The sequence below is a fragment of the Magnolia sinica genome, chromosome 3 (genome assembly GCF_029962835.1).
Source record: "Magnolia sinica isolate HGM2019 chromosome 3, MsV1, whole genome shotgun sequence".
NCBI lineage: Eukaryota > Viridiplantae > Streptophyta > Magnoliopsida > Magnoliales > Magnoliaceae > Magnolia > Magnolia sinica.
Window position 1 is genome coordinate 25,335,889 of NC_080575.1, and position 27,611 is coordinate 25,363,499.

Genomic DNA, 27,611 nt, shown 5'->3' on the forward strand with positions numbered 1-27,611 from the left:
CTACACTCAAGGAGTTGAGCAACGCCACTCTCCTACTAAGGGCATCCGCTGGTTTGTTTTCAACCCCGGCCTTGTGTTTCAAAACAAACGAATATTCCTGAAGAAACGCTACCCACTTGGCATGCCTTGGGTTGAGTTTCTTCTGAGAATGCAAATATCTCAAAGCCTCATGGTCAGAAAACAAAACGAATTCTTGCGGTAGGAGGTAGTGTCGCCAATGTCTCAGGGATTGCACTACCGCATAAAATTCTTTGTCGTAAGTGGAGTATTTTTGTTTTGCCTCATTCAGTTTTTCACTGAAATAGGCCACTGGGTGTCCTTCTTGACTCAACACTCCACCTATACCGACACCAGACGCATCGCACGCTACTACAAAGACTTTAGAAAAGTCAGGTAGACGCATGACAGGAGCTTCCACCATCTTGCCCTTAATTTCTTTAAAAGCCTTGACGGCGGCTTTAGACCACATGAACTCTCCCTTTTTCATGCACTCGGTAATGGGAGCCATGATCGTGCTAAAACCCCTAATGAACCGACGATAAAAAGTTGCTAGGCCGTGAAAACTTCGCACCTCATGAATGTTCCTTGGTTCTGGCCACTCAACTATGGCCCTGACTTTTTCAGGGTCTGCCCGCATCCCTTCAGATGACACTATAAATCCTAAGAACACAACTTGGTTAGACATGAATGCACATTTCTTAAGATTAGCGTACAACTTTTCCTTCCTAAGGACACTACAGACCTTCTTTAAATGTTCAAGGTGTGATTCCTTAGTGGTACTATAAATAAGAATATCGTCAAAGTACACCACTAGGAATTTTTCCATGAACGGCCTCAAAGTTTGTGTCATCACCCGCATGAAAGTACTGGGTGCGTTAGTCAAGCCGAATGGCATGACCAACCACTCATATAGCCCATCTTTCGTCTTAAACGCCGTCTTCCACTCATCTCCGGGCGTATACGAATTTGGTGATATCCACTCTTGAGGTCTATCTTAGAGAATATAATAGACCGGCCATCATGTCAAGCATATCATCAAGTCTAGGTATAGGGAACCTATACTTGACAGAAATTTTGTTTTGGCACGGCTGTCCACACACATGCGCCACGTGCCGTCTTTCTTTAGCGTCACAATGCAAGCACGGCACACGGGCTCATACTCTCTTGGATGAAACCTTTTTGCGAAGCTCATCAATTTGCTTCTTCAACTCTGCATGCGCCGGGGGTTCATTCTGTAGTGAGGAAGGTTCGGTAAAGTAGACCACTGGGACAAGATCAATGGCATTTTGTATGTCCCTCATAGGTGGCAACTCATTCGGTAAGTCTTCAGGAAATACATCACTGTATTCCTTCAGGACCGAGGTCACCTCACAGGGCAACTCTGATGGAACCTCAGGTGTAATTTCTCTAGCCACAAGGGCATACACCATAGAATCCTCCTTAGCCTCTTTTTCAAACTCTCTTGCACTGATTATATGTAAAGACTTAGGTTTGGATTTCTCCATTTCTCTAGGCTCACTTGCCTTCTCATCCTTCTTCTTCCCTAGTGTATTCTCAGGTGGCATGGGATTAAGTTTGATCTTTTTACCATTATACATAAAAGTACACGCATTCGAACGGCCAAAGATCGTGACATCATTATCGAATAGCCACGGTCTACCTAGGATAACATGTCCCACATCCATAGGTAAAACATCACACCACAGGGACTCTTTGTATGACCCAAACTCGATGGAGACTAGACATTGCTGGGTGACAGGTAGGGATGTCTTGTCAACCCAAGAAACTTTATACGGGTCTGGATGAGGTGTGGATTTCAGTTTTAAGCGATCTAAGGTGCTAGTGGAAATCACATTCTGACAACTTTCACTGTCCACTATCACCTTACAATTCTTTTCACCACACTTGGCAATAGTGTAGAAGATAGTGCTTCGACGCCAGTCAGCACTACTTCTAGACTGAGCTAACACACGCCTGACTATTGCAAGCGTTGCTTCTCCATTCACTTCTTCATCAGTAAGTCCTCCTTCAGGGTGATACTCTTCAACTTCATAATTACCCTGGTCATCTCCACCCTCGTGGGACTCGCCTATAACTAAGGCTCTCCCACGGCTCTTCGTAGGACACTGATTAGACATGTGGCCAAGGTTGCCACACTCATAGCACCTCACTTGGCTCATGTTATTAGGACCGGCACCAAGAACCCCTTTGCCCTTGTCCTCCCTAGGCCTAGGCGGAATGGTCGCCTGTGCCCTAGGTTGATTACCAATATTGGGTCTAGTTCCTTGGGAACTAGATCTAGCATTGGAGTCTCGGGACTCGAAACGACGAAAGACAGGAGCCTTCAGATACTGCTCTAACTCCTGCACGACTTGATATGCTTCATCTAAGTCCGTTAAGGGCCGAGTAATAAGCTCGCGCTGAAGATCCGCACAAAGGCCCGTCTTAAAACGCGAGAGCGTTACTAGAGGGTCTTCTCGGATATCACATCGCATCACATACTCTTCAAATTTAGCGATGTAGTCAGCGGCAGGCATTGACCCTTGGCGTAAGGATTGCCATTGGTCAAGGAGCTTCTGACGGTATGAGAGAGGAAGGTACTTCTCCTTCAACTTCTCTTTCATCTCATACCAATGTGTGATAGGGGCTCTACCAACTCTCTCTATCCTACGCTCGGTGTTGGTCCAGAAGAGCTTGGCTTGACCCACAAGCTTCATCTTAGCAAACCGCATTTGACGGTTTTCTGACATGCCATACCACTCAAAGTAGTGGTCCATGTCAGCAACCCAGTCTAGGAATGCCTTGGGATCCAAGCGTCCATCAAAACTCGAGGCCTCAACTCTCACACTCTTCATCGCACGCTCATCTGGATCATAACGGTCTTGATGACCACATGTGGCTCGTGCCTCTCGCACCACACCACGACCGTTACCACGATCTCTATCCTCACTACCACCACGTGTGGCAGCACGTTCTTCAATGATTCCTTCCACTTGGGAGTGCGCATCTTCCCCTATAGCGGGGTTTTCCTTTTGGGACGCCTCTAGTTGCTCCACCTTAGTCATGGTAGTGGTAATTTGGTTCTCAAGGCGGGCAAACTCACGCCTTTGACCCGCTTCTAGGGCGGTTATCTTTTGTATCAATTGAGCAAGTTGCTCAGATAACTGCTCGTTATTCATGGTAGGTTGAAGTCCGAAACCTCTACCTCTTCTCGTGGGCATATAATGAAGACTTGAACCAAACTCTACCTAACTAGACTACTAGGTGTTATGACAAGATGAATGCGATGAATGCAAAACTACTATGAACTGACACAATTAAGTTGAAACAGGAAACAACTCAAATCTGAAAATTTTCCAGATTAGGAACTTTCTAAAATTGGAAAGTTTCTAAAATTGAAAACTTTCTAAACCTGAAACTTTCCTAAGTTAAACCTAAAAATCAAAACCCTAATTTGATAACTCGATCTAGACAAAAACCATGCAAGCCTTGGCTTTGATACCAAATTTGACGCAGGACAGCCCTAATTATGATGCATGCTCATGGAGATAATTAAACAGCGGAAATAAAAGGAATAAATGATCTAAAATTCTAACAGTAATCATCATAACTGAGAAAATCATAAAGGAAACATGCAATGGAGCGGGCCATCACTACAACCATGAAGTATGGAATTCAATTACTACTTAGGTTGGATCCGGCGAGGGATGAGACCTCCCGATCTTGCATGGTCACACCCAATCGATCAATGAAGATCACTAGTCCGAAAAACCAAGAAGTTTCTCGGATTAGGGATTTGAGAATTTGGGGATTTAGGGTTTAGATCGGTTCTCAAGATTTTGATCGAAGAGGAATTAGCCAAAACTGAAAAATAGAAGAAAGAAAGTTATTACCTTGAGGAAGTTGGAAGGGCACAAGAAGAAATTAGAAGAAGAAGATCAAGGGGAGAGAAGAAGCACCATTAGAGAGAAGAGAGGAAGGAGGCAACCAAAGGGTTTGCTTTTCATTAATCACTAGTTGAAATTCGTGTTTAGGGCTTTACCCCACTTAAATAAGCAAATAAAGACATAAAATTACTAAAATACCCCTAGGATAAGCAAATAAAGATATAAGATTACTAAAAGACCCCTAACTAAGTCAAAAAACGTGCAAATAACATAAATATGGGAAAGTTTGGGCGCTCGGTCTTCTTTCTCCAATCTTCCTTCACATGTGTCTTCCCTAAGTGGGGTCTTCTATATGTCCAATCACATGTGAAAGGTCTTCAGCTCCTCAATATTCGCCTATCCACAAGGACGGCACTTGTGGTTGGCGCTTTCTTCGTTGGTACACCTTGAATGCACCTGTGTCCGCATCACTTCACCATGATGTTTTCCTAATTATTCTTTTATCTGAGTCATGTGTTTTCTTACTGTGGCTTCAAGTGACTAGTTGAAATCAGGAGTTTTGTATTGTTGGATTTATTAATTGACCATATAGCATCAATCAGTGCAAATCTAGGTGCTGTTTGTGTACGGGATAATGGTGCTTCTTCTATTCATTGTAGCTTTCAAATTTATGATTGTTAAAGCTTTTCGTTGGTAGAATTGCCTTCATATTCAATTAGTATTTTTTTTAAAATAAAATTTATGAGCTTACTAACAATGGAAAAGAAAGGAAAAAAAAAGAAGAAGAAGAAGAAGAAGAAGATTTATGTGCAAGTATATTGCTGTCATGAGATCATTTGCAGTAGTCTGTTATGGTTTTCAAGGAAACTCTGCCTTTTGAGTAACTTTGGTTCAGGTTGCTACTGCATAATTGGATAAAATATGTGTCGTTGATTCCTTGTAGGGCCTGTTTGGATTTGTGGAAAGCGTGGGAAAGGAAACATTGTCTCAGGAAACCTTACTTTCAGGAAATTGTGAAACTTTGCTTTTAAATAAGATTTTCCTAGAAAATTTGGAGCCTGTTTTCCAATTTATTGTCTGTTTTTTTTTTTTTTTCGGATAGTCATTGCCAGATTAACACATGACATATATGGGACGCTTGAAGATGGATGATGGCGCGTGGGTGCTTAAGCTTCATGGTGTCACACACGACACATGAAGGGTGCTTGAAGTTGTATGGTGGCACATGTGACACAAGCGGCACATTAGCACATTTGACATGTGGGCACTTAAAGGTAGATGGTGGCACATGTGGCATGCTGTCACATGTGGCTCATATGGAGCGATTGAAGATGGAAAATGACTTGTGCCAGTGGCACATGTGAGGCACAAGTGTAAGATGGATGGTGGCACATGTAGCATAGTGAAATCTGTATGACACAACAGAAGATGGACAATGGAAAGCTGGCACATGCGGCACATATGGTGCTTTCGAGGTGCTTTGTACATGTGGGGCTCAAGTGAAGATGGATGATGGCACATGTGGCTCATTGGCACATGTGGCATTGAGGCATGTGCGTGGCACGATAGAAGATCAATGGTGGAATATTCACACATGTGATGTGTGGCGATTGGAGATGGGCAGTGGCACGTGTTTAACTCTTAAGAAATTCATTTTCCTTTAGTTGTGGGAAAATACATTTCTTAGGACTTAGGAGGGGAGGTGGGAAAATAAATTTGTTGATTTTCCAACAAAAAGAGAAAATGGGAAATGGTGTTTCCCACTACTTCCCACAAAAAAGTCTTCACAAACAATAGAAAATTAGTTTAATGGGAAATGGTGTTTCCTTTCCTTCCCTTTCCGTCCCTTTCCATGAATCCAAACAGGCCATTAAAGTTTCTGTTTTACTTTTGTTTATGTATTTCTTTTAACAGAACCTCTTGAAGAACTTAGTGGCTAAATGTGATTGATTTTCTCACTTTTGTACTGATGGAAAATATTATTATTGTCAATATCATTGCAGAATTTGGACAAGTTGGAAGAGTCAACTGATTCCTTAAAAAATGGTGGTATTGATGTAATAATGGATACCATGAGTTCCTTGACGCGTCTAAGAGCTGTGATTGTAAAAGGTCTTGAAAGTGGTCTGAGAAATGATGCTCCTGATGCTGCTATAGCAATGCGTCAAAAGGTAGGATCATCTTTTTTGTTTCTCATTCCATTTGAAACATTATGGAAATAAATAGTTTCTGATTATTTAAGAGAGTAGTGATTTTTAACATAAAAAATGCCTTCTATGCAGTGGCGCCTCTGTGAAATTGGCCTTGAGGACTACTCATTTGTTCTATTAAGCAGGTGGGATTTAAATTTTGAGCTGATCAGTGATCTGCCTTCCTTTCATAGATGAAGTTAATTCAAATGGTCCAGACTTCTGTTTTGCACTTGTTGCCTTGTTCCTTTTGAACATCAATTTTTACGTTTCAATGTCAAATACTATTGAGACATAAAACTTGGAGGTAACCATGTACAAAATCTTGTGTTGATTTTATTAAAGCTTCCATTTCTTTTTTAATTGGAATAAAAGGAAGAACATAATGGGGAGTCATTATACACACCCCTTTCTCATTGACACAATCTTTCTTTTTTACTTTCTTCCTGCCTTAGTGTGTTGCTTGGGTGGCCGATTCTTTTTAATAAAGTTCCGTAATCTTGAAAAAAAAAAACCATATGCTAAATCACCAAAGTAGAAATGAGGGGGGTGTCTATCAATCAAATTGGGTGTAGATACCAATTCCTAATGTAATATTTGTGTTCATCTCTACAATAGTATTTATCTGGCTCATAATATTCTTGCGTAACTAGATTGTGTAGCATGCAGTTTCATCATCATCATCATCATCATCCAAGCCCTCTCTCTCTCTCGCTCTCTCTCTGTATATATGTATATGGATACACACACACACACAAACACACATTCCAGCCGGTTGGACCATAGGTTATTGTCGACCCAGTGGATAACTTTCAACTAATCATGTGCAGGTGACATCGAACCCGTCTAATTTGTTGCCCATCATGAGGATCAGCTAGGGCTGTACATCGAGCCGAGTCGAGTCGAGGTGGGTCAAGCTTGGCTTGGCTTGGCTTGTTTGTCAAACCTTTCAAGTCGAGCTCGAGGTGAGCTAGCGAATCGAGTCAAGGCGAACTTACCCCGAATCGAGTCGAGTCTGCTCCCAACCTGACCCGACCCAACACCCAACTCGCACCTGACTCAACCTAGCAACCCGACCCAACTAACCCAACCCCCAAATCAAATATTCAATTAGTAATATATATATATATATATATATATAGAGAGAGAGAGAGAGAGAGAGAGAGAGGAGCTCGAGCGCGGCGAATTAGGTAAGGGAAATGGTAAAAAAGAAACGGATGAGCAAGGTATGGTTTAAGTTTTAATTTTTAAAATTTTAAAATATAATAATATATAATATAATATAATATATATCCGAGTCGAGTCGGCTCGAGCTTCGAGCCGAACCGGGTTCGAGTCGAACCTCATGTTGTGGCCAATCTATTGGAAGGGTTGGATATCGCATGCGCATGATAGGTTGGAAGTTTTCTGCTGGATGGATGGTAACTTATGGTCCAACCGGTTTGACTTGTGACATATATATCTCTGTGTGTGCGTGCGTGTGCGTGCGTGCATGTGTATTGTTATCAAATGTGAATGTTGGCTGTTATATGGCCCATTCTTAGGCCCATCTAGGTTTAGGACGTAATGGGTATTTTTGCTTTTGTTATTAATGACATTCTTGTAAATATCGAAAACTAAGTTAATAAAAGAGAGGTCAGGATGTACGAATCCAAATCCTCATCCTCTCTCTCATTTTTCTTTCATTTTTTTTTTTCCTTCTCTTTCTTCCTTTCTCAATCCGCTCATATGGTATCGAGCTAAATTTATCCGGGCATCTATCGCTTCCCTCTTCTTCAACATTTCTCCTCTTTTGTTTTTCTTGTTATTGTTTTGAGGTGAAATTATTAGGTCATCGGGGGCTGATCTACTCGAATCTCTCTTAACCACCATATGATGGGCCGTGTAATTGTATCCTGTGAATGTGTGTGAGGCCCACTTTCATATATATCCATTGTGATGGACAAAAGTGGGGCATCTTGTGTTTATGGCCAGATTTGTGATTGGAATTGAGATCGAAAATATGTGTTGAATGTGCGCATTGCAAGGGTTAAAGAATCAATGTATGTGTGAAGGTGTTAAAACAAGAAGTTCCATCAAGTGATCGTGTTCATTGATATACGTCGGTTTCTGAAATACGTGCAGGGTAAGTTAAAGCTATTCATTTCTCCTTGAGTGTTTGATTTCTCCTTCATCAATGGACATCAAGAATGAAGCCAAGATCTTCTGTCTCCATCCAAGTTTATGAACTTTTAGATTACATCAACTAAAGTAAATGGGGCATATTACTAACAGGTGTCACATTAGTAGAGTTATTCCTTAATGTGCCGGAAATTAAAATGTTTGACTTCCCTCAATCCTGACGAAAATTCAATAGAGTATGAAGATTGGGTGATAGAGGATGCCCAAATTAGGGGCTTTGTTATGTAATAGTATGGAGCCTAATATCAGTGCAAATGTTATCTTTTTCAAGACAACAAATGAAGTCTAAGATAACCCGAAGTAGATGTATTTGGGTAAAAGAACATAACTCGGATCTATGAGTTACTTTAGAGTATTTTTGCTCTTCAATAAGGAGATAAGTGCATCAGAGAGTATTATTTTGCTTTGCAAGGCATGCGGGAGGATCTAAACGTATGACAATCCCTATCCACAGATTATGAGACTATGCGACAGTAGAGAGAAGAATTCCGTGTTGCTAAATTTCTCTATTATCTTCATTCTGAGTTCGAGCCTGTCCGAGCATAGATTCTTGGAGGTAATGAGATCCCATATACTACTGGGGCTTTTACTCATGTTCGACGTGTGGTCAGTATATAGAGTTCATCTTCGTCAAATCAATTTGCATTTATGTTTGCATCTGGTTGAGGAGATGGGTGAGCACCTGGTTGAGAAGATTGGGGAAGTCGTGGTGATGGCCATGATCGTGGTGCTTGTAGCGATACAGGGGGAGGTCGCTTTGGAGGCTGAAATAATTGGGAGGTCGTGATGCAAATTTCAGTGGTAACTGTGGCCATGATAACAGGTATCAATAGTGTTGGATCTTATTGGTAAGCTTGCTTGGGTGAATTAGGTTAGTTCCTCTGATGATGGCACCGAGGGTTATGTCTCCAAGCCTATCTCCTTCACTTTTGAACTCAGTACTTTAAAAAATATAGCTACATTGACAACTGATGTCACGTTCTTTGAACAAACTCCATATTTATTTGAAGAAGGTAAGTATTTACAGATTGAAGAGAGCTCCATAATTACTCTTTCCATTATACCGGATGTTAATATTGGAGTTGAGGAGATGTCTATGCAACACGTAGATTGGCCTTTGCAGGTTTACGCCAGACATTCCAAACATTAAGATGGAGAATATATGATCACAACTTATACCAATCCTCCTGATCTATTAGAAGATCACCATTCTTTTGAGTCCTTGTCTCCATCATCAGATGAAGGTAATCTACCCATTGATCTTTGTAAGGGTATTCGTTCATGTACACAACATCTTATTTCCAACTTTGTTTTGTTTAGTGGTTTATCTCCATCATTTTGACAATTTCCTTTGTCTTTGTTGTTTATGTCCATCTCTCGTTCTTTTCAACAGGCTCTGTTGTGATGGGTGGAAATAAGCTATGGAAGAAGAAATGGATGCACTTTATCAAAATCAAACTTGAACGTTAGTTGAATTACCTCTTGGAAAGCGTACAGTTGGTTGCATATGGGTGTATACGGTAAAATACAAACTTGATGGTGTAGTGGATCATCTAAAAGCTTGGTTAGTTACCAAAGGATATTCTTATACCCTTGGGGTCGATTACTGACGCAGGGATGAACGTGATGAGGATAACTACTCCGAATCCACGGAGCTTCTCTGGACTCCTCACAGAGACTTCTCGAATCCACGAGGAAAGAAAGCAGAAAATAGAAATAAATTCTAATAAATTCGAAATTGATTAATTGATGAATAAAAACGAGTTCACAACCCTTTAAATAGGGGTACCAAGCAATGGGAAAGAAATTAGAATCAAACTACAACTCAAACTCTTAGAATCCGCGACTTACTATAAATAGTAAACTTACTATTTATAGACGGTCGTGATGTCTACTAGTGCGCAAGGTTTTCGGCCAAAAATAGTAAGTGTCCTATTTGGCTTCACCAAACCGTTGTCCTAATTATTCTAAGCTCTTTTCACGTTGGGCGCAACTCCTAAAGCCCGACGGATGAAGAGTTATAATCAAACTAAAACTTACTATTTATAGTAAAAACGAAATTAAAATGGGGAAACGACCATCGATCCAGGGGTTTTTCGCAATTCCGGGCTGCGCAACCCGGCGTAGCTGGGTTGGTTGGCTTCAGTAGCTCGTTCTACCCCATAATCATATATTTTATGTCAGATAACTCATTCCGGATTGCAAGATACGCCCAATTTAAGGTTCGATGGTCTGGATCACTTCTGTCGTCGACCGGGCCTTTTCTGATCCATCTTGGCCATGTAACTGTCCGCGACCCGCTCTACATCAATTACTTAGATACCTTCTTACCAATGGCTAATCTTCACTCAATGCAAGTAGTTATTTCCATTGCTGCAATAATATCATCTTAATGTTAAGAATACTTTTTCTTTTTCTTTTTTTTTCATGGAGATCTAGTTGAAGAAGTTTACATGGAGCAACCACGCGTGTTTGTTTCTCAAGGGGAGTCAAATAAAATATACCATCGTAAGAAATCAATTTATGGGTTGAAACAATCTCTAAGAACTTGTTTAGGCAAATTTAGTATAGTGATGTTCAAGTTCGGGATGAAACGTAAGTAGGTTGACCATTCGGAATGACAAATAGATGTGACAAGTTGACGAAATTTTGATATCAGCATTTCTGTATGAAGGACTTGTGCTGTCTTCAATATTTCTTGGGCATTGAGGTGGTCACATCCAATGTGGGCATCAACTTATCACAACGAAAATATTTGATGGATTTACTGGATGAGACAAGTCTTCTAGGAGCCAAGCCTGTTGAAACTTGCATGGATGTAATTAAAAAACTTGGTGTGGTTTAGGATGAATTAATTGATAATCCGAGGAAATATTGTTGACTTGTGGGAAAATTAATTTATCTAGTAATTACCCAACTTGATATTATCCTATCAGCGTGGTTAGTCAGTTTATGCAGGCTTCCCGGGTTCCTCATATGGAGGTCGTGCTTCATATCCTCAGGTATTTAAAGGGAGCTCCTCCTGTTTGTGCTATTCTCTACAAGCTGAATGGTCATCTTCAAGTAGAAGGATATTTTGATGCAGATTTGGTTGGTTCTTCATATGATAAGCAGTCTTTGTCTAGTTACCGACTTTTGTAGGTAGTAATCTTGTTACATGGAAGAGTAAGAAGCAAAATGTTGTGACCCAATCCATTCAAGTGCTGAGGTGAAATACAAAACAATGGTCCATGCGATGTGTGAGCTTATTTTATTAAAAATATTAATGAGTGAACTTGGGTTTATAGTTGAGGTTCCTATGAAGCTGTACTGTGATAATCAAGTAACTTCTCATATTGCCAACAACTCGGTCTATCATGAGAGGACCAAGCATATCGAAGTTGATTTCCACTTTATCCAGAAGAAAACTGCAACTAAGGAAATTTGCATGTTGTGAGTCAAGTCCCAAGATCAACTGACAAATATATTTACGAAAGCTCCGTGTCGTTCTCAATAGATCGTCTCTTTATCGAGTTGGCATTCTTGTAAATATTGAAAACTATGTTAATAGACTTGCAAGGTGGGGACGTGTGAAACCTTATTCTCATTCTCTCTCATTTTTCGCTCATTTTTTTTCTTTTCTTTTTCTTCTTCTTCTCTTTCCTCTTTTCTCAATCTGTCCACACACAGCAACATGTAGTGTGTATGTGTGCGTGTGTGTGTGTGTTCATGCATGTCTATATATACCTATTAGAAGGGTTGGATATCGCACGCATATGATATGTTGGAAGTTTCCGTTGGATGGACTGTAACTTATGTCCAAACAGTTTGACTTGAGACCTATATACATATATAAATAAAACTGATGTATAGGAGATTCCCAAAAGTGACTTGTTCCATTAGCTTGTCTCTACCAAGGGATGGAGAGATCGATCGAGATGTTTCCAATATAACTAGAGGTGGGTGGATGAAGTGGGGATCTACCTCTAGAGTGCTATGATTGCCTCATGCTTATGAAACTCATGGGAGAAATTTATTCGGCAACTCTTGACCAGCCATGCTATAAGGACAGAGTGTTGATGGTTAGAAGGCAACTTGAGTAGACAAAAGAAAAGAGGTTGTAGAGATGTGGATGTTGAAATGGATGTGTGGGAAGACTAGGATGGATATAACTAAGAACTATGTTATCTAAAGGAGTGCATGAGGAACCTAATAAGAGATAATATGATGGAGAGGAAATTGAGATGGTTTGGTCATGTGCATTAACAGGAGACCCCTCCTTTAAGGAGGGGAACATTGATTAGGGTTGAAGGCTTGAAAGAGGATGAGACGAAGACCTAAATGGACGTCAATCGAGGTGATACAGTGGCAGAGGAAGGGTTATTCATTACGAGGTGATGCAATGGGAGATGAAGGGTTATTCATAATTGGATGTGCTTGGATAGAATTAGTAAATCCAATGCCAATAACTGAGACAAGGCTAGAATGATGATACGTGTGTGGAGAGATGGTATCTTGTGAGCTGTGCCACAAGAGACCTTACGTGCGATCAAACATGTGTGGTCTACCTTGTTACTTACTCCACTATCGTGTGTATGTGAAATCCACTATAATCATCAGGTGTGTCACCTTATATTAGGCCTAAGGCCCAAAAATCAAACAGATCCATGACTCAAGTGGGCCACGCCAAGGGAACAAAATTATGAGGGGGATGCCCACCCTTGATTTTGTGCAAGGTCCGCCGTGTTGTGCATGTGAAGTCCACTATTTCCATCAAGTGCATCATCCCATATTAGGCTTAGGGCCTAAAAAACAAGTGGATTTGTGATTTAGGTGTGTGACATGCCGACACGAAGGGAAATAGTTGGGATGGGGATTCCTACCCCTTGATTTTGTATAGGCTTTGCCTTGTTGTGCATTTGACATCCACTCCAATCATTATGTGTCATCCCATTTTAGGCCTAGGCAAAAAATCAGGCCATTTTCCAATTTAGGTGGGTCCCAGTGAAATCAAGAGTGGTCGTTTGCTCCCAATTGCTTCCCTTGGTGTGGCCCACCTAAATCATAGATTGGGCCAAGTTTCAGGCTCCAGGCATAATATGATGTGACACATTTGATGGTTAGAGTGGGTTCAACAAAACATCGTGTTGGGGCCACCTTGTTTGGCCCGATTGGTGTGCATGTAAGATCTATTGCAAGTGCAGGAGACTGTCTCTTTGTGTGCTTGTATATGTATATATGCGTGTGTGTTTGTGCACTTGCCGATACTTATTATTCGGTAATGCTTTAGAATGGTTCATGGACATGCAATCACTAAATTGAAAGTAGTCATTGGCTAGAACTTCGAAACTCCAATTACGAAAAACTTTTGGGAAGTTGTTCTTTTTGCATCTTACTTGATAATTTGCATGGTACCAACAACAACAACAATGAATTTTGGAAAGGCAGAAGAGTAAACTTGCAAAGTCTACATTTTAAACCTGTAGATCTTGTCCCCATATAAGTTTATGAAGTTTCTAAGATCTCAAACGAATAGTTGAGATCATACCTTTGCTTGTCCATGAGATGATGAAAAGATGCCTTTCCTTTTCCATTGATCATTGATTTATCTCCAATGAAGGGATAAACATCAAGTCCTCTTTTTACCACACTATAGGGTTGCAGTAGAAGAGTAGAAATTGAGAACTGTCGATACGGTGGACCACACCGTTAATGGAATAGAGTGACAGAAGGGGGTTTCTCTTATCTTTCATTTCCTTTCTCCCACCCCCTCCTTTTTTTTTTGGATGTCAAAGGGAGGAGGGGTGTGTGACTCTGATGTTTATCCCCTATGGAGATACGATCTTATATGGGAGTAGGTTAGGGTTTCCTAGTAGGACTGTAGTACCATCCATTTGCTAACAGTATGGTACTCCTAACCCCTTTGGACTTTGATATGCCCTTGCCTGCCCCATGCACCCACATTGCCCCAATCCACACACTATTATTGGCACCCACTCTTGGCCCAGTCCCATGTAAACACGAGGTGTATCACAAAAAGATTTGGTTATTAGATTTTCATCAAGCTTGGTTAAAAATTTTAATGGTGAAATCAAAAGATTTAATGGTTGAAATCGACTGTAAAACCTTTTAAAAACATTTTCAGATGACGGCTTGGTATTTATAGCTTGATGGAGTATCAAATTGTCAAGATCTAACCACAAACTAAGTCCCACGTGATTAGTGGATCTCATATTGGAGTACATCGGGTTAACCAACCTTAATTCATGTACCAAATCACACATTTGTCAATGGCTTTTGTGTCGTCAAAAGGTGGGTCAAAGCCATCTCCCTTTGTAACCTCAGGTTTTAGTCCAAGTTGGTGCCTGATAAAATCAACCATGCCAAGCATGACGGGCCTAGTGTTTGGTGGTCTGATGTGATCCGTCCAATGCAGATAAGATCCACACTCCCATGCAGTGAAAGGGCATAGGCAGCTAGATCTTAGTCGCATGATCCTTCTAATTAGATGTCAATCCTGCTTCAAATGGCACTTCGAACTCGTGCACCCACTCCTGCTTCCTACATGTTTATACTTGAAAATATTTTTAAACATACGTTTCCTCACTCCCGCACTCTTATATTGGAGCATCGCTTTAGGCTTTTATCTAGTTATAAAGTAGATGCCTAATGGTGGAGATTGAGCAATCCTACCTTGTCATCGGTTCTCTTCACACATGATAACCACAAACTAATCCCAGGTAGCCTAAACCTGATGGAGTCATTATGGAATTTTAGTACTCAATAACCGTGGTATCACAACTCTCCTGTAGCCGTCATGGCCATTGTATCAACTTCATTCTTTCCTCAAGGGCCTACTAGAGAGACTCCATAAAGAGATCTATAGTAATCCACTAACACAAATACATCCAAGTGTATCAATGATGCTATCATTGATGCATGACGATATATCTGTGACATCTCCCACGACATTTGTGACATTTCTTGCAATATCTGCAGTATTTCCTATGACCATGCCACTTGGGAGGTAGCTGTCATTATTGGATGTTTTCTTCTTCTTCTTCTTCTTCTTCTTCTTCTTTCTTCTTCTTTTCTTTTTCTTTTCTTTTCTTTTCTTTTCTTTTTTTCTTTTTTTTTTTTTTTCGTAGCAATTTACCTTTTCCCCACAATTTGAGGGAGGGAGGGAGTATTAATCTCGTTTAACTTCTTCTGAGGTCATTGAAAAATTCCACCATTTTCCTAAAGTTTCCCCAATGTTTCCCTCATACTTAGATACATTACGCTACAAGTGATATTTCCTGATGCTTCCCACGATATTTTTGTATCCCAAGGATGCATTACATTGCATGGTAAGATGCCAATACATAAAACATTGGTCTTTGTAATTATATGCTTCTGTAGGGCTGTTGTGTCACCTATTCACTCAAGTAATATTTATATTAGTTTCCCTTATTAGATGTGGGGGCCTGCTGTAATTATGCAATCTATGTGTAGTACCACCATGGGGAACTGCTGATTTGTTCCCCGCCAGACTCTTCTTATTCTCTTCTTGAGTATGATGTCCAATTCATTTTTGTGTTTGAACCTTGATATGTTTGACCAGCATGGAAATAGAACATTTAGCCATGCCCTGATTGCATGGCAACCCCATTCGAATTTGACAACCAAATAGCTTGCAATGCATATGGAATTGTTGGATGGATCAAATTTGTATTCTACCAGCCTCTAGATGTAATAACTAAGTACTAGTCATGAATATGACATGGATGTATTTCCTAACATTTGGTGCGGTTTTGCTTTTCATAGATTCCTCAATGCACTTGAAGCTATGGGAGGGACATCTTGGCTTGCACGGAATGCAGGTTCAAAGAATGTTGGTTCCTGGAATAGCCCACTTGCTGCCCTTATCATTGGCATTCGCCAGGTGGGACTTTCTGGTTGGAAGTCAGAGGAATGTAATGCTATTGAGAGTGAGCTTCTTGCATGGCAACAGAAAGGTCTATCTGAAAGAGAAGGTGCCCCTTAGGTCCTTGTGTTGGGTCCATAGTTCTTGAGCTGCTCTTTGAGTCAGTTTCAGGTCGAGTGAATGCTCGCCTAAGAATATTTTTCTCTTCCCTGCTCTATTAATACCTGATCAGGTGATGAAGATGGCAAGGCTATTTGGGGATTGAGACTCAAAGCTACTTTTGATAGATCCAGGAGATTAACTGAAGAATATACTGAAGTACTTCTTCAGATCTTTCCTCCTAAAGTCCAGGTTCGCAACGTTTTCTCCGGTTAAAAGTTTAGAATTGGAAAATTTCTGTTCTGATATGCTAACATCCATGTATACTAGCAAGCATGTCAGTGCTGAAGTGCAGCTGGTCAGTCTCTTGTACCTGTCGCTTTACTGTCATTACCAATGTTAGTTTCAGAGAAACAATTTCAGTGTGACTATAATATTAATATTCTTTTGTATAGATCACTTCAACATTTTCTTCTTGATAAAAAATGCACTTTGCACTGCTAGCTAATACGTTAAGACGTTCTTGTGAAGCATATTAGATGGATTTAATCATGAAGTCATGCAGGGTTGCATCTTTGGATTCTTTTTTTTTTTTTTTTTTTTTTTTTTTTGTTTTTCACTTTTTACAGCATTTACCTGTCGAAGAAACCAGATCACTGCCTGGGAAATGGCATGATAATTTTTGTCGAAAGTAGATGGCTAATTGAATGCATGTATTATCAGAGTTTTTATATGATTTTGCACATGAACACAGCTTCTCTTGGGCTTAGCTTCTCTTGGGGTGTGTACACCTGAAAAAACTTGGATATCTTCTGATTTACATATTTTTTGGGCGTTGCAGAAACTAGGAAAAGCTCTTGGGATTCCTGAGAACAGCGTAAGAACATATACTGAAGCAGAAATTCGTGCAGGGTATGGCTATTAATGTAATCTTATTTACCATATTCAGTAGTGGCTTATAGTTGCACCTTGAGTTTTCGGGTGCTTCCATTTTATAAAATCAGTGATATCGATCTGACACTATCACTTGCAATCACTGCAGTGTTATTTTTCAGGTCTCAAAGCTTTGCAGTCTTCTTTTAAAAGCTGTACGAAGTGTGCTGGGTTCCGAAGGATGGGATGTTCTTGTCCCAGGAACAGCTGTTGGAACCCTTGTACAGGTATTGTAAATTATTGGTCAAGTAGAATCACCTGTGCTTATTTTCATGAATCCCTAAATTTTCAAAGTTCTGAAAATTGATTTGAATTGAATCATAGAATTGTAGAGGGATGCCAAATTGAATCTTATAGTGATTTTTTTCTCAAAAAGTTAATGAGATTAACAAAACAACTGGGACAGTTTGCTGGGAAATTAGTGGCACCTTCTTCTGATTGACCCAAACAAGTGTGTTGGGTTATCAACTATGATTCTTTATCACACCCTATAGTTAACACATTTTTCCTTCTGCACAAGTTCGTTTTAAGCTTTTGGTATGAAAATGGCGTGTATCAAAGTTTATGAGTGCAATAACTGGGGCTGTTATTTTGATTCTTTTATGGCATGAAGGCTACAAGAAGCCCAATGTCTGCTCCCCTTTCAAAAAATTCCGTCATGAAATTCATCACAGCCCCTTTTAGAAGATTCCAAAAAACCTTTAAAAATGCCATCAGATAACCCATCTGGCCCAGGGGCTTTTCCTTACTCATTGAGAACATCGCTGCCTTGACTTCTTCTTCAGAGATGGAGGATTCGAGGGACGCAGTGTCTTCAGATGAGAAGCTGTTGAAGGGAAGATTATCTAACTTAGGTCTTCTCCAATCTTCAACCAATAGAAAGCTCCTTTAGAAGCAAACCACTTACAAACCTTGTCCCACTGACTACTACTAAGCTAATTTTGTTGCATCTGGGCCCCGCACTTGCAATGCTGTGGAAGAACCTTGTGTTTTTGTCTCATTCCTTGAGCCAAGTAACTCTTGATCTTTGTTTCCATTTTCTCTTCTTCTAACCGGGCCAAGTAGTCTTGCAACAACTTCTTCGGAGTAGCTATCTCCTCACTTAGATTTGATTCTTCTGCTTTCAAGTCAAGAGCCTGAATACTACTCAAAATGAATTTATTGTCAATTTTCCTCTTCCCCAAGACTTCCCTTTTCCATATTTTACTTTTTTTTTTTTCTTTCAATAGTTTCAATTTTCTGCTCAACTGCAACCTTTTGTAGACCTCCACACTGAAGGAGTTCCACCATTCTTCCACCAAACTTGAAAATTCCTCTACCTCTAGCCACAACACTTTGAACCTAAAAGGTTTCAGTCCCCAATCCTCTGTCTATTTCAGATAAATTTGGGCAATGATCTGAAATAAGTTTCAGCTGCCCATGCAGGTGGACTAGCGGGTACCGATCTACCCAATCTACTGACAATAAAAATATGTCAGTTCTGGACATCACTGCTGAGTCCCAACCATTTGACCAAGTGTACTTCCCACCTTCTGTGGGGAGATCAATCAACTCATCGGCATCCATGTAATCAGAAAACCCTCACATACTGCAGTTGATTTTACTGTTTGATGATTCTCAAATGAGAATCTGGTGACATTTTCACTCACCAGAGAATCCGCTCTAGCACGGGCTTTGGTTAGTTCAGTCCAGAACTCTTCCTTCTGCATTGTTGCATTTGGCCTGTATACAGCTGTAAATAGCCACTTCTCACCCCTGGAATTCCATTCAGCAGCACTGTTATAGAAAACTTCCGTCCCTGCCAATTTTCTTTCTGCCAAAAACTACTATCCTGAGCCACCAATATGGCCCCAGTAGTCCCAACAACATCAATAGGAAACCAATCTTTAGACACCACATCCCATAATGAGCTTCCACAGACTGGAACGGTGCATAGTAATCTTCAGTTGTATCCCAAACATGACCTGCAGTTGTCTTCCGATGTGATTCAGAGATTCTCTGGTCCATCTCTTGGCCCTAACAATTTCGACTTGAGCAGCCAGCCTCGCTTCAGTTGGTGTCTCATCATTCCATGCCTTTTTCCTTGCAAAGCTTCAATACTTTCCCCAACAACATCATCAGCTCCAGCCACCTGCAGTGAAGTAACTTCCAAAACTTCCTCCCGTCTTCCATTTCCTTCATCCCTGTGAGTTTCCTGCTCTGCCAGCACATTCTCCAATTCAATTGGCTCAGCTACAGGAACCAATGCCTTTGCCACCTTGATGAAGAGGTCGTTGCCCCTGCAATCATCTTCCTCTCCTGTCCACCTCAAAAGAAGACCTCAGTGATGAAGCAGGATCACTGTCGAAGACGTCTGTCAAAAGCACGAATTCCCTTGGTTTGAGAGTTTGTTGAATAGAAAATAATCCATCTCACTGCCCTTGTAAGCCCGCTCCCATGTGTGATTAAAGTGGAAGGCACACATGTGGGAGCATGCGCTGTCCCTTCGACATGTGCTTCTCTGCCCAGCTGCTGGCCCCTCCAATGCCTCCTTTCAACACATGCCCCTTTCTTTAAAGCTGAGCTGCCAAATGCCACTGCCTCTTGGATCTGACCGAACAGGCTTGGAGCCAATCTGACATGAGGCAACCAAACCTCAGGTTCGACCACCTGAACCTCTGTCTCGAGCTCCTCCCCTACTTCAAGAGAGCTTTGAGCATTGCCATGTGCCCCATCCCTACTGTCCCCGTCCGTTTTCAGACGAGAAATAAAAAATCTTCTCTTTAAGTGCCACGTGTCATTTTTTGTTGCACTTGACAAACAAGCCGCCACCTGCTACAGCTTTCTCATAAACTGCCTGGTGTCTGACAACCCCTCTGATCCTGCCACGTCTCTCCTCTTTCTTTCAATGATCCGCTGGAGTACGAAGTTTGTACTCCACTCCTCTCAACTGCACTGCCTCTGACTGGCTGTCCGCCATTACTGGCCTGTTTCTCTGTCTTCTCCAGCCACTCTCACTCCACTCCTACTTCCACCAGGAGATCCCCAACTCTGACAAAAACTTTCTCTGGCACCTTAATAGATACTATGATCTTCATATGTAACAGGAATATCTTTCCATCTCTCATCAATACATGAGAGACAAGTAACTTTGAAAGCTTTACAATCACACACGCCTGTAGAATTGTGGTTGCTCTAAGCAGTAGAGACAGCATGAACATTGGTAGACAGACTGCATTTTGGATTGGAGCCCCATAGCTCAGTGGTAGACAGACCACGCTTTGAACATTGTGGTCTCGAGTTTGACCTTAGCTTACCTATCTGAAGAGGGAAAGGGGGAAAAAAAAGCAGTTTGCAAACATGAAAGAGATTTCAACAATCGGCTGCTTCGAGCCAAAGAATGTGTATATTTAGGGTTTAAGAGTACCCGAAGTTGAAATATCTCCCAAATTTAGAACAAATTGAATGAAAGGTTAAATAGCTTCATTCAGCACAATCTTCGTACAATTAAGATAGACAAGTGATAAAAAGAACCAAACAGAGCAATAATGTTTCCCAAAACACAGACCATTGTGATATACTTTTTCTTCTCTAAAGGATAGTATAAATTAGGATTATTTGCCTCAAGGATTCAAGTTGAATTTGCATCAGTCTGTAGTGCTGATTGAAATGTAGGTTTTCAACTGAAATTCATTTTTTCATTTGAGGAATTATACATTTCTCAAATGTGCATTTGCTAAGTTCAGACATGTGAGATCGGTTATCCAATCAGTCATGGCTAGGATCATTTTATGGGGGGAGATGTTGGGACATGACCCTTACTGTATGGGGCCCACCAGATCAATGACTTATTTTCCTGAAAGGCTCCATCTGTAGCATTGCTGGGCCGTTTCTTTCAATCGAGCATCGTATAATGGCTGTTTTCATTCTGATGAATTGCCTTGCGCACTAATGTTGTTTTCATGGGAACATGGCTAGTGCATGGAAGGTCTCTTTCTACCTGTCTCATGCCTGTGGCCTTCACATGATTTTTCTGCTCCAAAAGATGTTCTATCTTACATGGCATACCATGGTTGTACTGTATACATCAGGTAGAGAATATAGTTCCTGGTTCTTTACCACCATCTCTCAATGGACCTGTTATTTTGGTGGTCAACAAAGCTGATGGCGATGAAGAGGTTCGAGTCCTCTCATTTCTCCTATTACCCTTCTAGATATCTGTGCTTGCAATTTTTAGCTTTAATGGGGAGTATGTAGAACTTTGAGCGAACAGTTAATGCATTTCCACAGGTAAAGGCTGCTGGGAGTAACATTGTAGGGGTGGTGCTCTTACAGGAGCTGCCTCATCTATCACATCTTGGTGTTAGGGCCCGACAAGTATGCTTTGTAGTTTATGCCTACCAATTGGAAGGATGGCTTCATTTTCTTTTCTTTCCTTTTTTTTTCCCTCACACATGCAACTAAATCACCATATTTTGCAACAACATGCAGGAAGAGGTTGTCTTTGTGACTTGTGAAGATGATGATAAAATTTCTTACATCCGTAAACTTGATGGGAAGTTTGTGAGGTTATTCTCTTCAAACTCTTTTTGTCATCTACTGTCCTTTGATTTTTTTAAATAAGTTTTACTTCTATATTATTTAACTGGTAATATACAAACCAAGTTCCTGGTCTTCCTTGATTACAGATCTACGACCAGTTGTACCATACAACTCATTTCTTATGCCTTCAGGATTTTGGTTTTCAATTTTACCCTTGAAAGATATCACAATGCTTATGTAAAAGGGTTAACCTACAACCAGTTGTAGGTGATCAGTTCCTGTCTCCACTATGGAGCTACCAAAATTTACTTCTTTTTTTTTTTTTTTTTAATTAAGTTTCCAGAAGATGCTTCGAATTCTTGTACATCCAACTCCCACTTCTGGTCTGTATGTTTTCTTGCCACTGCCTCAATTGGAAACTTGGAACTTAAGATCAATAACTGGGCATGCTGGAATTTTGAGCAAGCATCTTCATTGTTAAGAAAGTTCCATTCATTATTTTATTAACTATTAGATGTTGTTGATCAAGGAGAGAATTACCATAATGATTACAAATTTTTACCAATTACTTCTTAGTTATATTTATGACCATTTACATGTACACAAACACTTTTGGTCTTTCTCGAATAATCATACATGTTTCTTCCATTATTACATTTTATTTTCCTTCTCATGATGTATTCCCCATGATTTCAAAATCCTGTGTTTAGAATAGTTGGGATTGAGATTTTAAGTCAAGATGTGGAGCCAAAAAAAACTGAATCATGATCTAGATCACTGGCAATTGGTAAACTTGGGCTGCAAGTCACAGAATGGAAAATGCGCGGATAAGATGCAGTATGATTTTCAGTCCAGTTGCAGTGGGTTCCTGCTTAAATGCCAAAACATCTCGAGTTACCATTTCACATGTGCTTGTGTGAAATGTGCATTTTTGTTACTGTGCATGTGCAATGTGTAGAGGGAGGAGTGATCTCATCTTTGTGGTTCCTCTTACTGGGATCCAATCCTTGCATGATTGAACTTCATGGATCATTTACTGGAAGTCCAGTATAGCAGATCTCAAAGACAGTATTATGAATTGTGTCATTTTCAAAAGTTCGGCAGAAGTGTGTTCTCTTGAATAGGAATGTTTTATGCTAGCACTCCATGTATGCAGAGGAAGCCTTCACATCCCTTAGATGCTAAGGCCCTATTCTTGATGCATAAATGAGTCTTCATATCCCTTCTCACCACCTTGATGATCCAAGTCATTTAAGGTTCTCCCCTCATTGCCCTTTGCAGCCCTTCAACAATTATAGGAAGTTTCTCTCCTTATTGAGGTTTATCTCCTATTTTTTGTAGCACAGTGCTAACCCATCTCAACTGGCTTCCATTATTTCATCTCCTACTGGGGCTATTCTTAGTTTACTTAAAACGATGTCATTCTTGATCCTTCCCAGTCTTCCTGAACATCCATCTCAACGTCCACCTCACTGTATGCTGACCCTGAGCTTACGTTGCCTCCCAATTGCCCAACAGTTTGTTCCAGGCGCATTGTGGACTTATAAATTCCCTTGAGTTTATTTAAAAAAGAAAAATAAAAAAAAAATTCAGTTTCATTGGCATGTGGTGACATCACAACACCCAAAAGCATATCTCCTTGTCATCCACTTAATATATATGAGATGTCTACTCAAGATCTGTCATTTCAGCTCCACATACCCTTATTTTTATTATTTCCTGATTTAGCATCACAATTCAAGTTCATTCATTTATCTCCAAAGAAAATAATTTTTTCTTTCATGTTGATTCAATGGTTGAATTTCTGACATCATGTGTGTGTGGGGGGTACTCCATAGATTGGATGCATCATCCACAGGGGTTGAGCTATCTGCTTCATTGTCTGGTAATAAAAAAGATGATTTGCCTGTGAAGAATGTATCAAGCAATGGAACTCCATTCGAAATAGAAGACCAGCGAAAGGAAGCTTCTTCCTGGTCTGCGGTCAAAGCATCCAAGTCATATCAGGTACCATCTGTAGTGTTCCAACCAGACCATGTTGAACTATATTCCTTATTTTTATATCTACTATTTAATATTTTTGCATAATTTGCTTATTTGTTCTCTTGCCCCTATTCTTCCGGATACTGCTCTTGAGCTACAAATTAAATTGTGATTCTGATAGTCCCCACACTGCTTCTTATCTAGGGTCCTGCTACAGATGGAGTTCTGGATCTTGCAGATGCGACTACTGACACATCCGGTGCAAAGGCAGCTTCTTGCGGTCACCTTGCTTCTTTAGCAATGCTATCTGAGAAAGGTATATTTACTTCTTGGTGGTACATCCTGAGAAATGTTTGCTCATCTGCTAATTTCTCTAAGAATTGTCCGCTGTTTCCTTGTGAGTATTATCTCAGTTTCATTTTGTGTTTTCCAAAGTAACACCTAAGGCCTGTTTGGATGGCGGGAAAGGAAAAGAAAAGAAAACTGTGATGATTTCCTATGAGCATGGATTCCTGTGAATCGCATTTTGGGGTCTTGTTTGGATGACAAGTGGAAATCCAAATAAATCTCTCACAAAAGTTGCCTCGTATTTCATGTGTGAGAATTTAACTATGATGTTTGGGTTATGATTGCTTTCTCCCATCCAATGTTTCCTTTGCTATCCAAAACATTATTAAACGCCCCATCATGGGAAAGTCATCCATTTTCCTTTCTTTTCTTTTCTTTTCCCACCATCCAAACAAGCCCTTCATCAATCAATTATATGCCTCAAAATCTCAACAATATGCAGTGTAAAATAATAAAACCTTAAAAAAGTCATTATAATGTGTAAGAAGATAGTTTTTTCGCATGATATGTACTGCAATATTTTATTGTCTACAGAATGCAAATTTCTCTATTTTGTAACTCATGGAATTAGCCTCTGTTTCAAAATTTCAATTCTTTGAATCTCAAGAAACTTTGGTTGCACTTTTGATTTTCTCGAATGACTGGAATACTCTTGCGAGTATAAATAAATGAATGAAACCAGAGAAAAATAACTGTATATTCTCTATGTATAAGAAGCTATCATTCCCATTTTGGGCAGAACAAATCTACTAATTCATTTATACCCGTTGCTAAAAGGGATCTCTTGAACTAAGAAATAGAACTAGAATCTAAAAGAGGGCATCCTGAGAAATTGCAACAATTGGTTCACTGGTGTTCTTGTTATAGATTTTTTTTTTTTTATTATTTTTTTTTGGGTTAGGTTGTTAGTACACACCCATGTCAGTACACGCACTCCCATGTTAGCCACCTCCACTAGGGATCGATACCATGTTCTTGTCATAGTTGATGCTATTACACGTACAATCACACAACTCGATGGAAATATTTGATTGTAAAGGAGATCTTCAATAATTTTGCACATGAGGGGGTTACAGTATCATTAGCTTCTGATTATGTTGTTCTAACATCTAATTTGTAGTGTCTTTCTTTCCTGTAATTGCAGTTTACAGTGACCAAGGCATCCCAGCTTCATTTCGCGTTCCTGCAGGGGCAGTGATACCGTTTGGATCAATGGAATTAGCATTACAGAAAAGTGGATCCTTGGAAAACTTCTATTCCCTCATAGAACAGATAGAGACTGCCAAAATTGAAGGTGGCGAACTTGACAGAGCATGCAGCCAACTCCAGGCTCTGGTCTCAGCTCAGCATCCATCTGAGAAAATCATTGAAAGCATAGTGAAAATCTTTCCCACCAATGGCCGCCTAATTGTTCGCTCAAGTGCCAACGTTGAGGACTTGGCTGGCATGTCAGCTGCTGGACTGTACGATTCGATCCCGAATGTGAGCCCTTCGAATCCTGTGGTATTTGGAGATGCAGTGGGCCGGGTATGGGCTTCATTGTACACCAGGAGGGCAGTTCTAAGCCGCCGAGCTGCTGGTGTGCCACAGAAAGATGCGACGATGGCTGTTCTGGTCCAGGAAATGCTGTCACCAGAACTATCCTTTGTGCTCCACACGCTCAGCCCAACGAGCCGTGACCACACGTTGGTCGAGGCTGAAGTTGCACCTGGTCTTGGTGAAACGCTTGCTTCGGGCACAAGGGGCACACCCTGGCGACTCTCTTCTGGAAAGTTTGATGGTAAAGTGAGCACCCTAGCATTTGCAAACTTCAGTGAAGAGCTGTTGGTGCTCAGTTCTGGGCCTGCAGATGGGGAAGTCATCCGATTAACTGTGGATTACAGCAAAAAGCCATTGACAGTGGACCCCATCTTCCGTCGGCAGGTAGGCCAGCGCCTCTGCGCCATCGGTTTCTATCTTGAGCAAAACTTTGGGGGCCCACAGGATGTTGAAGGGTGCATCGTTGGCAAAGACGTATTCATAGTGCAAACACGACCCCAGCCATAATAAAAGCTTCATGTTTGGTGTTTATCTTTCACCCACCTTGTACACGTGTAATCTTGTCCGATCAAAAATGTAACGCGCAGGAATGCATGATAATGTGTTCTCTCAACCTTCAACAGACTGGGAAAAAAATGTGATATTTCATAATGAAAATCCATGAATAAGAGATCGGGGCAATGCAATGAAAACACACCATTTGTATCTGCATCACAAACCTGTGTTTCTGATAAGCAGTGCCTGTGCTAAGGATGCCCTATCGGAGGTAGAGCAAATTCCTCCTTCCCTTCTCAGTCTTCGACTAAACCTCTGCTAAGCAGCACGTAAGCACCACTTTCTTCGTTAACTCCAACTACTTCATAGTGGCTGGCTCTGTTCCTTGCCTCAATTCGTAGGGAACCTCCTATTTCATTATATTCTATGCATATCCCAATTTGAGATTGCTGGCGATCAATTGCGGTAATGGAAGTGGATCTTTAAAGGTCGAGTGAGGTGCACGAGTGCACCTGTTGCTAGGAAACGGATTGGCTACTCCCCTTGCTACCGGCCAATGGCTGGTGGTTGGTGCTCGGTGGGACCCACCATGATGTATGTGTTTCATCCATGCTGTCCACCTATTTTTCTAGATCATTTTATGGAATGAGATGAAAAATGAGGTATATCCCAATGTCAAGTGGACCACATTACAGAAAACAATGGTGAATGAACGTAGACCATTAAAAAGTTTTTCGACCATTAAAAAATTTTTGGGGGTCATGCGAGTTTTGGATCAAGTTGATCTTTGTTTTTTCCCCTTCATCTAGGTCTGTATGACCTAATCAACAGATTGGATGTCCAATAAACAGTACAGTGGGCCTTAGGAGGATTTTAATGGTGGATATCCAATCACTATTGTGTTCCTGTGGTGTGGTCCACCTGAGATTTATATCCCTCTCATTTTTTGGGATCAAGCCCTAAAATGATCTGTAAAAATGGATGAAGGGTATGGATGAAACGCATACACCATGGTGGGGCCCACAGTGCACCGAGCACCAGCCACCGGGTTAGTAGCAGGGGGAGTAGCCAATCCGTTTCCCTGTTGCTACCTGTAATCAACCCTTGAAACTATTGATTAGTGGAGATGGCAACAGGTTTGGGCCATCCAATAAGTGGGGTACCTCTTTGGAGGTGTAAGTCTAAGATGGTGACTAATAAGTTTGAAGGCATGCAATTCATTGCCTGTTTAGGGGTGTGAATGAAATGGTTATAAAAACTTGATTAGTGTAATCTTTGAGCTACAGACCACCTCAAGAAACACTTGCCCGTCCATTAGTTGGTCACAGTTGGTTAGCCTTGCATCATCAATCAGCAAATTCTCGTCTTATTTGGATCACATGATATTAAATTAATTTCTTGTGGGGATGGGCCCACCACAATCGCTTGCTGGGCCCTCAAGCGTTGCCCATGCCTTGCACTACTGCAAGGGCCTGGTGCACTAAAAAAAGAAAAGGAAGAAGAATAAAAATATTTAGTTAGGCATGTTTTCTTACCCCATCAAAACAGAAT

At 40.7% G+C, this 27,611-nt stretch overlaps 1 protein-coding gene across 1 annotated transcript in view; it reads left to right on the forward strand.

Annotated features, from left to right (window-relative positions):
• Positions 1–26,259, forward strand: part of LOC131239719 (phosphoglucan, water dikinase, chloroplastic) — a 72,432-nt gene extending 46,173 nt beyond the window's left edge. Inside the window, exons 8-19 of the mRNA XM_058237558.1 lie at positions 5,891–6,058; positions 6,170–6,222; positions 16,043–16,251; positions 16,375–16,493; positions 17,083–17,153; positions 17,284–17,401; positions 21,245–21,331; positions 21,444–21,530; positions 21,645–21,721; positions 23,534–23,702; positions 23,883–23,994; positions 25,171–26,259. Coding sequence (XP_058093541.1) covers positions 5,891–6,058; positions 6,170–6,222; positions 16,043–16,251; positions 16,375–16,493; positions 17,083–17,153; positions 17,284–17,401; positions 21,245–21,331; positions 21,444–21,530; positions 21,645–21,721; positions 23,534–23,702; positions 23,883–23,994; positions 25,171–26,072 — 2,172 coding nt within the window. The 3' untranslated portion in view covers positions 26,073–26,259. The remainder of the gene's footprint in view (positions 1–5,890; positions 6,059–6,169; positions 6,223–16,042; positions 16,252–16,374; positions 16,494–17,082; positions 17,154–17,283; positions 17,402–21,244; positions 21,332–21,443; positions 21,531–21,644; positions 21,722–23,533; positions 23,703–23,882; positions 23,995–25,170) is intronic.
• The last annotated feature ends 1,352 nt before the right edge of the window (positions 26,260–27,611 follow it).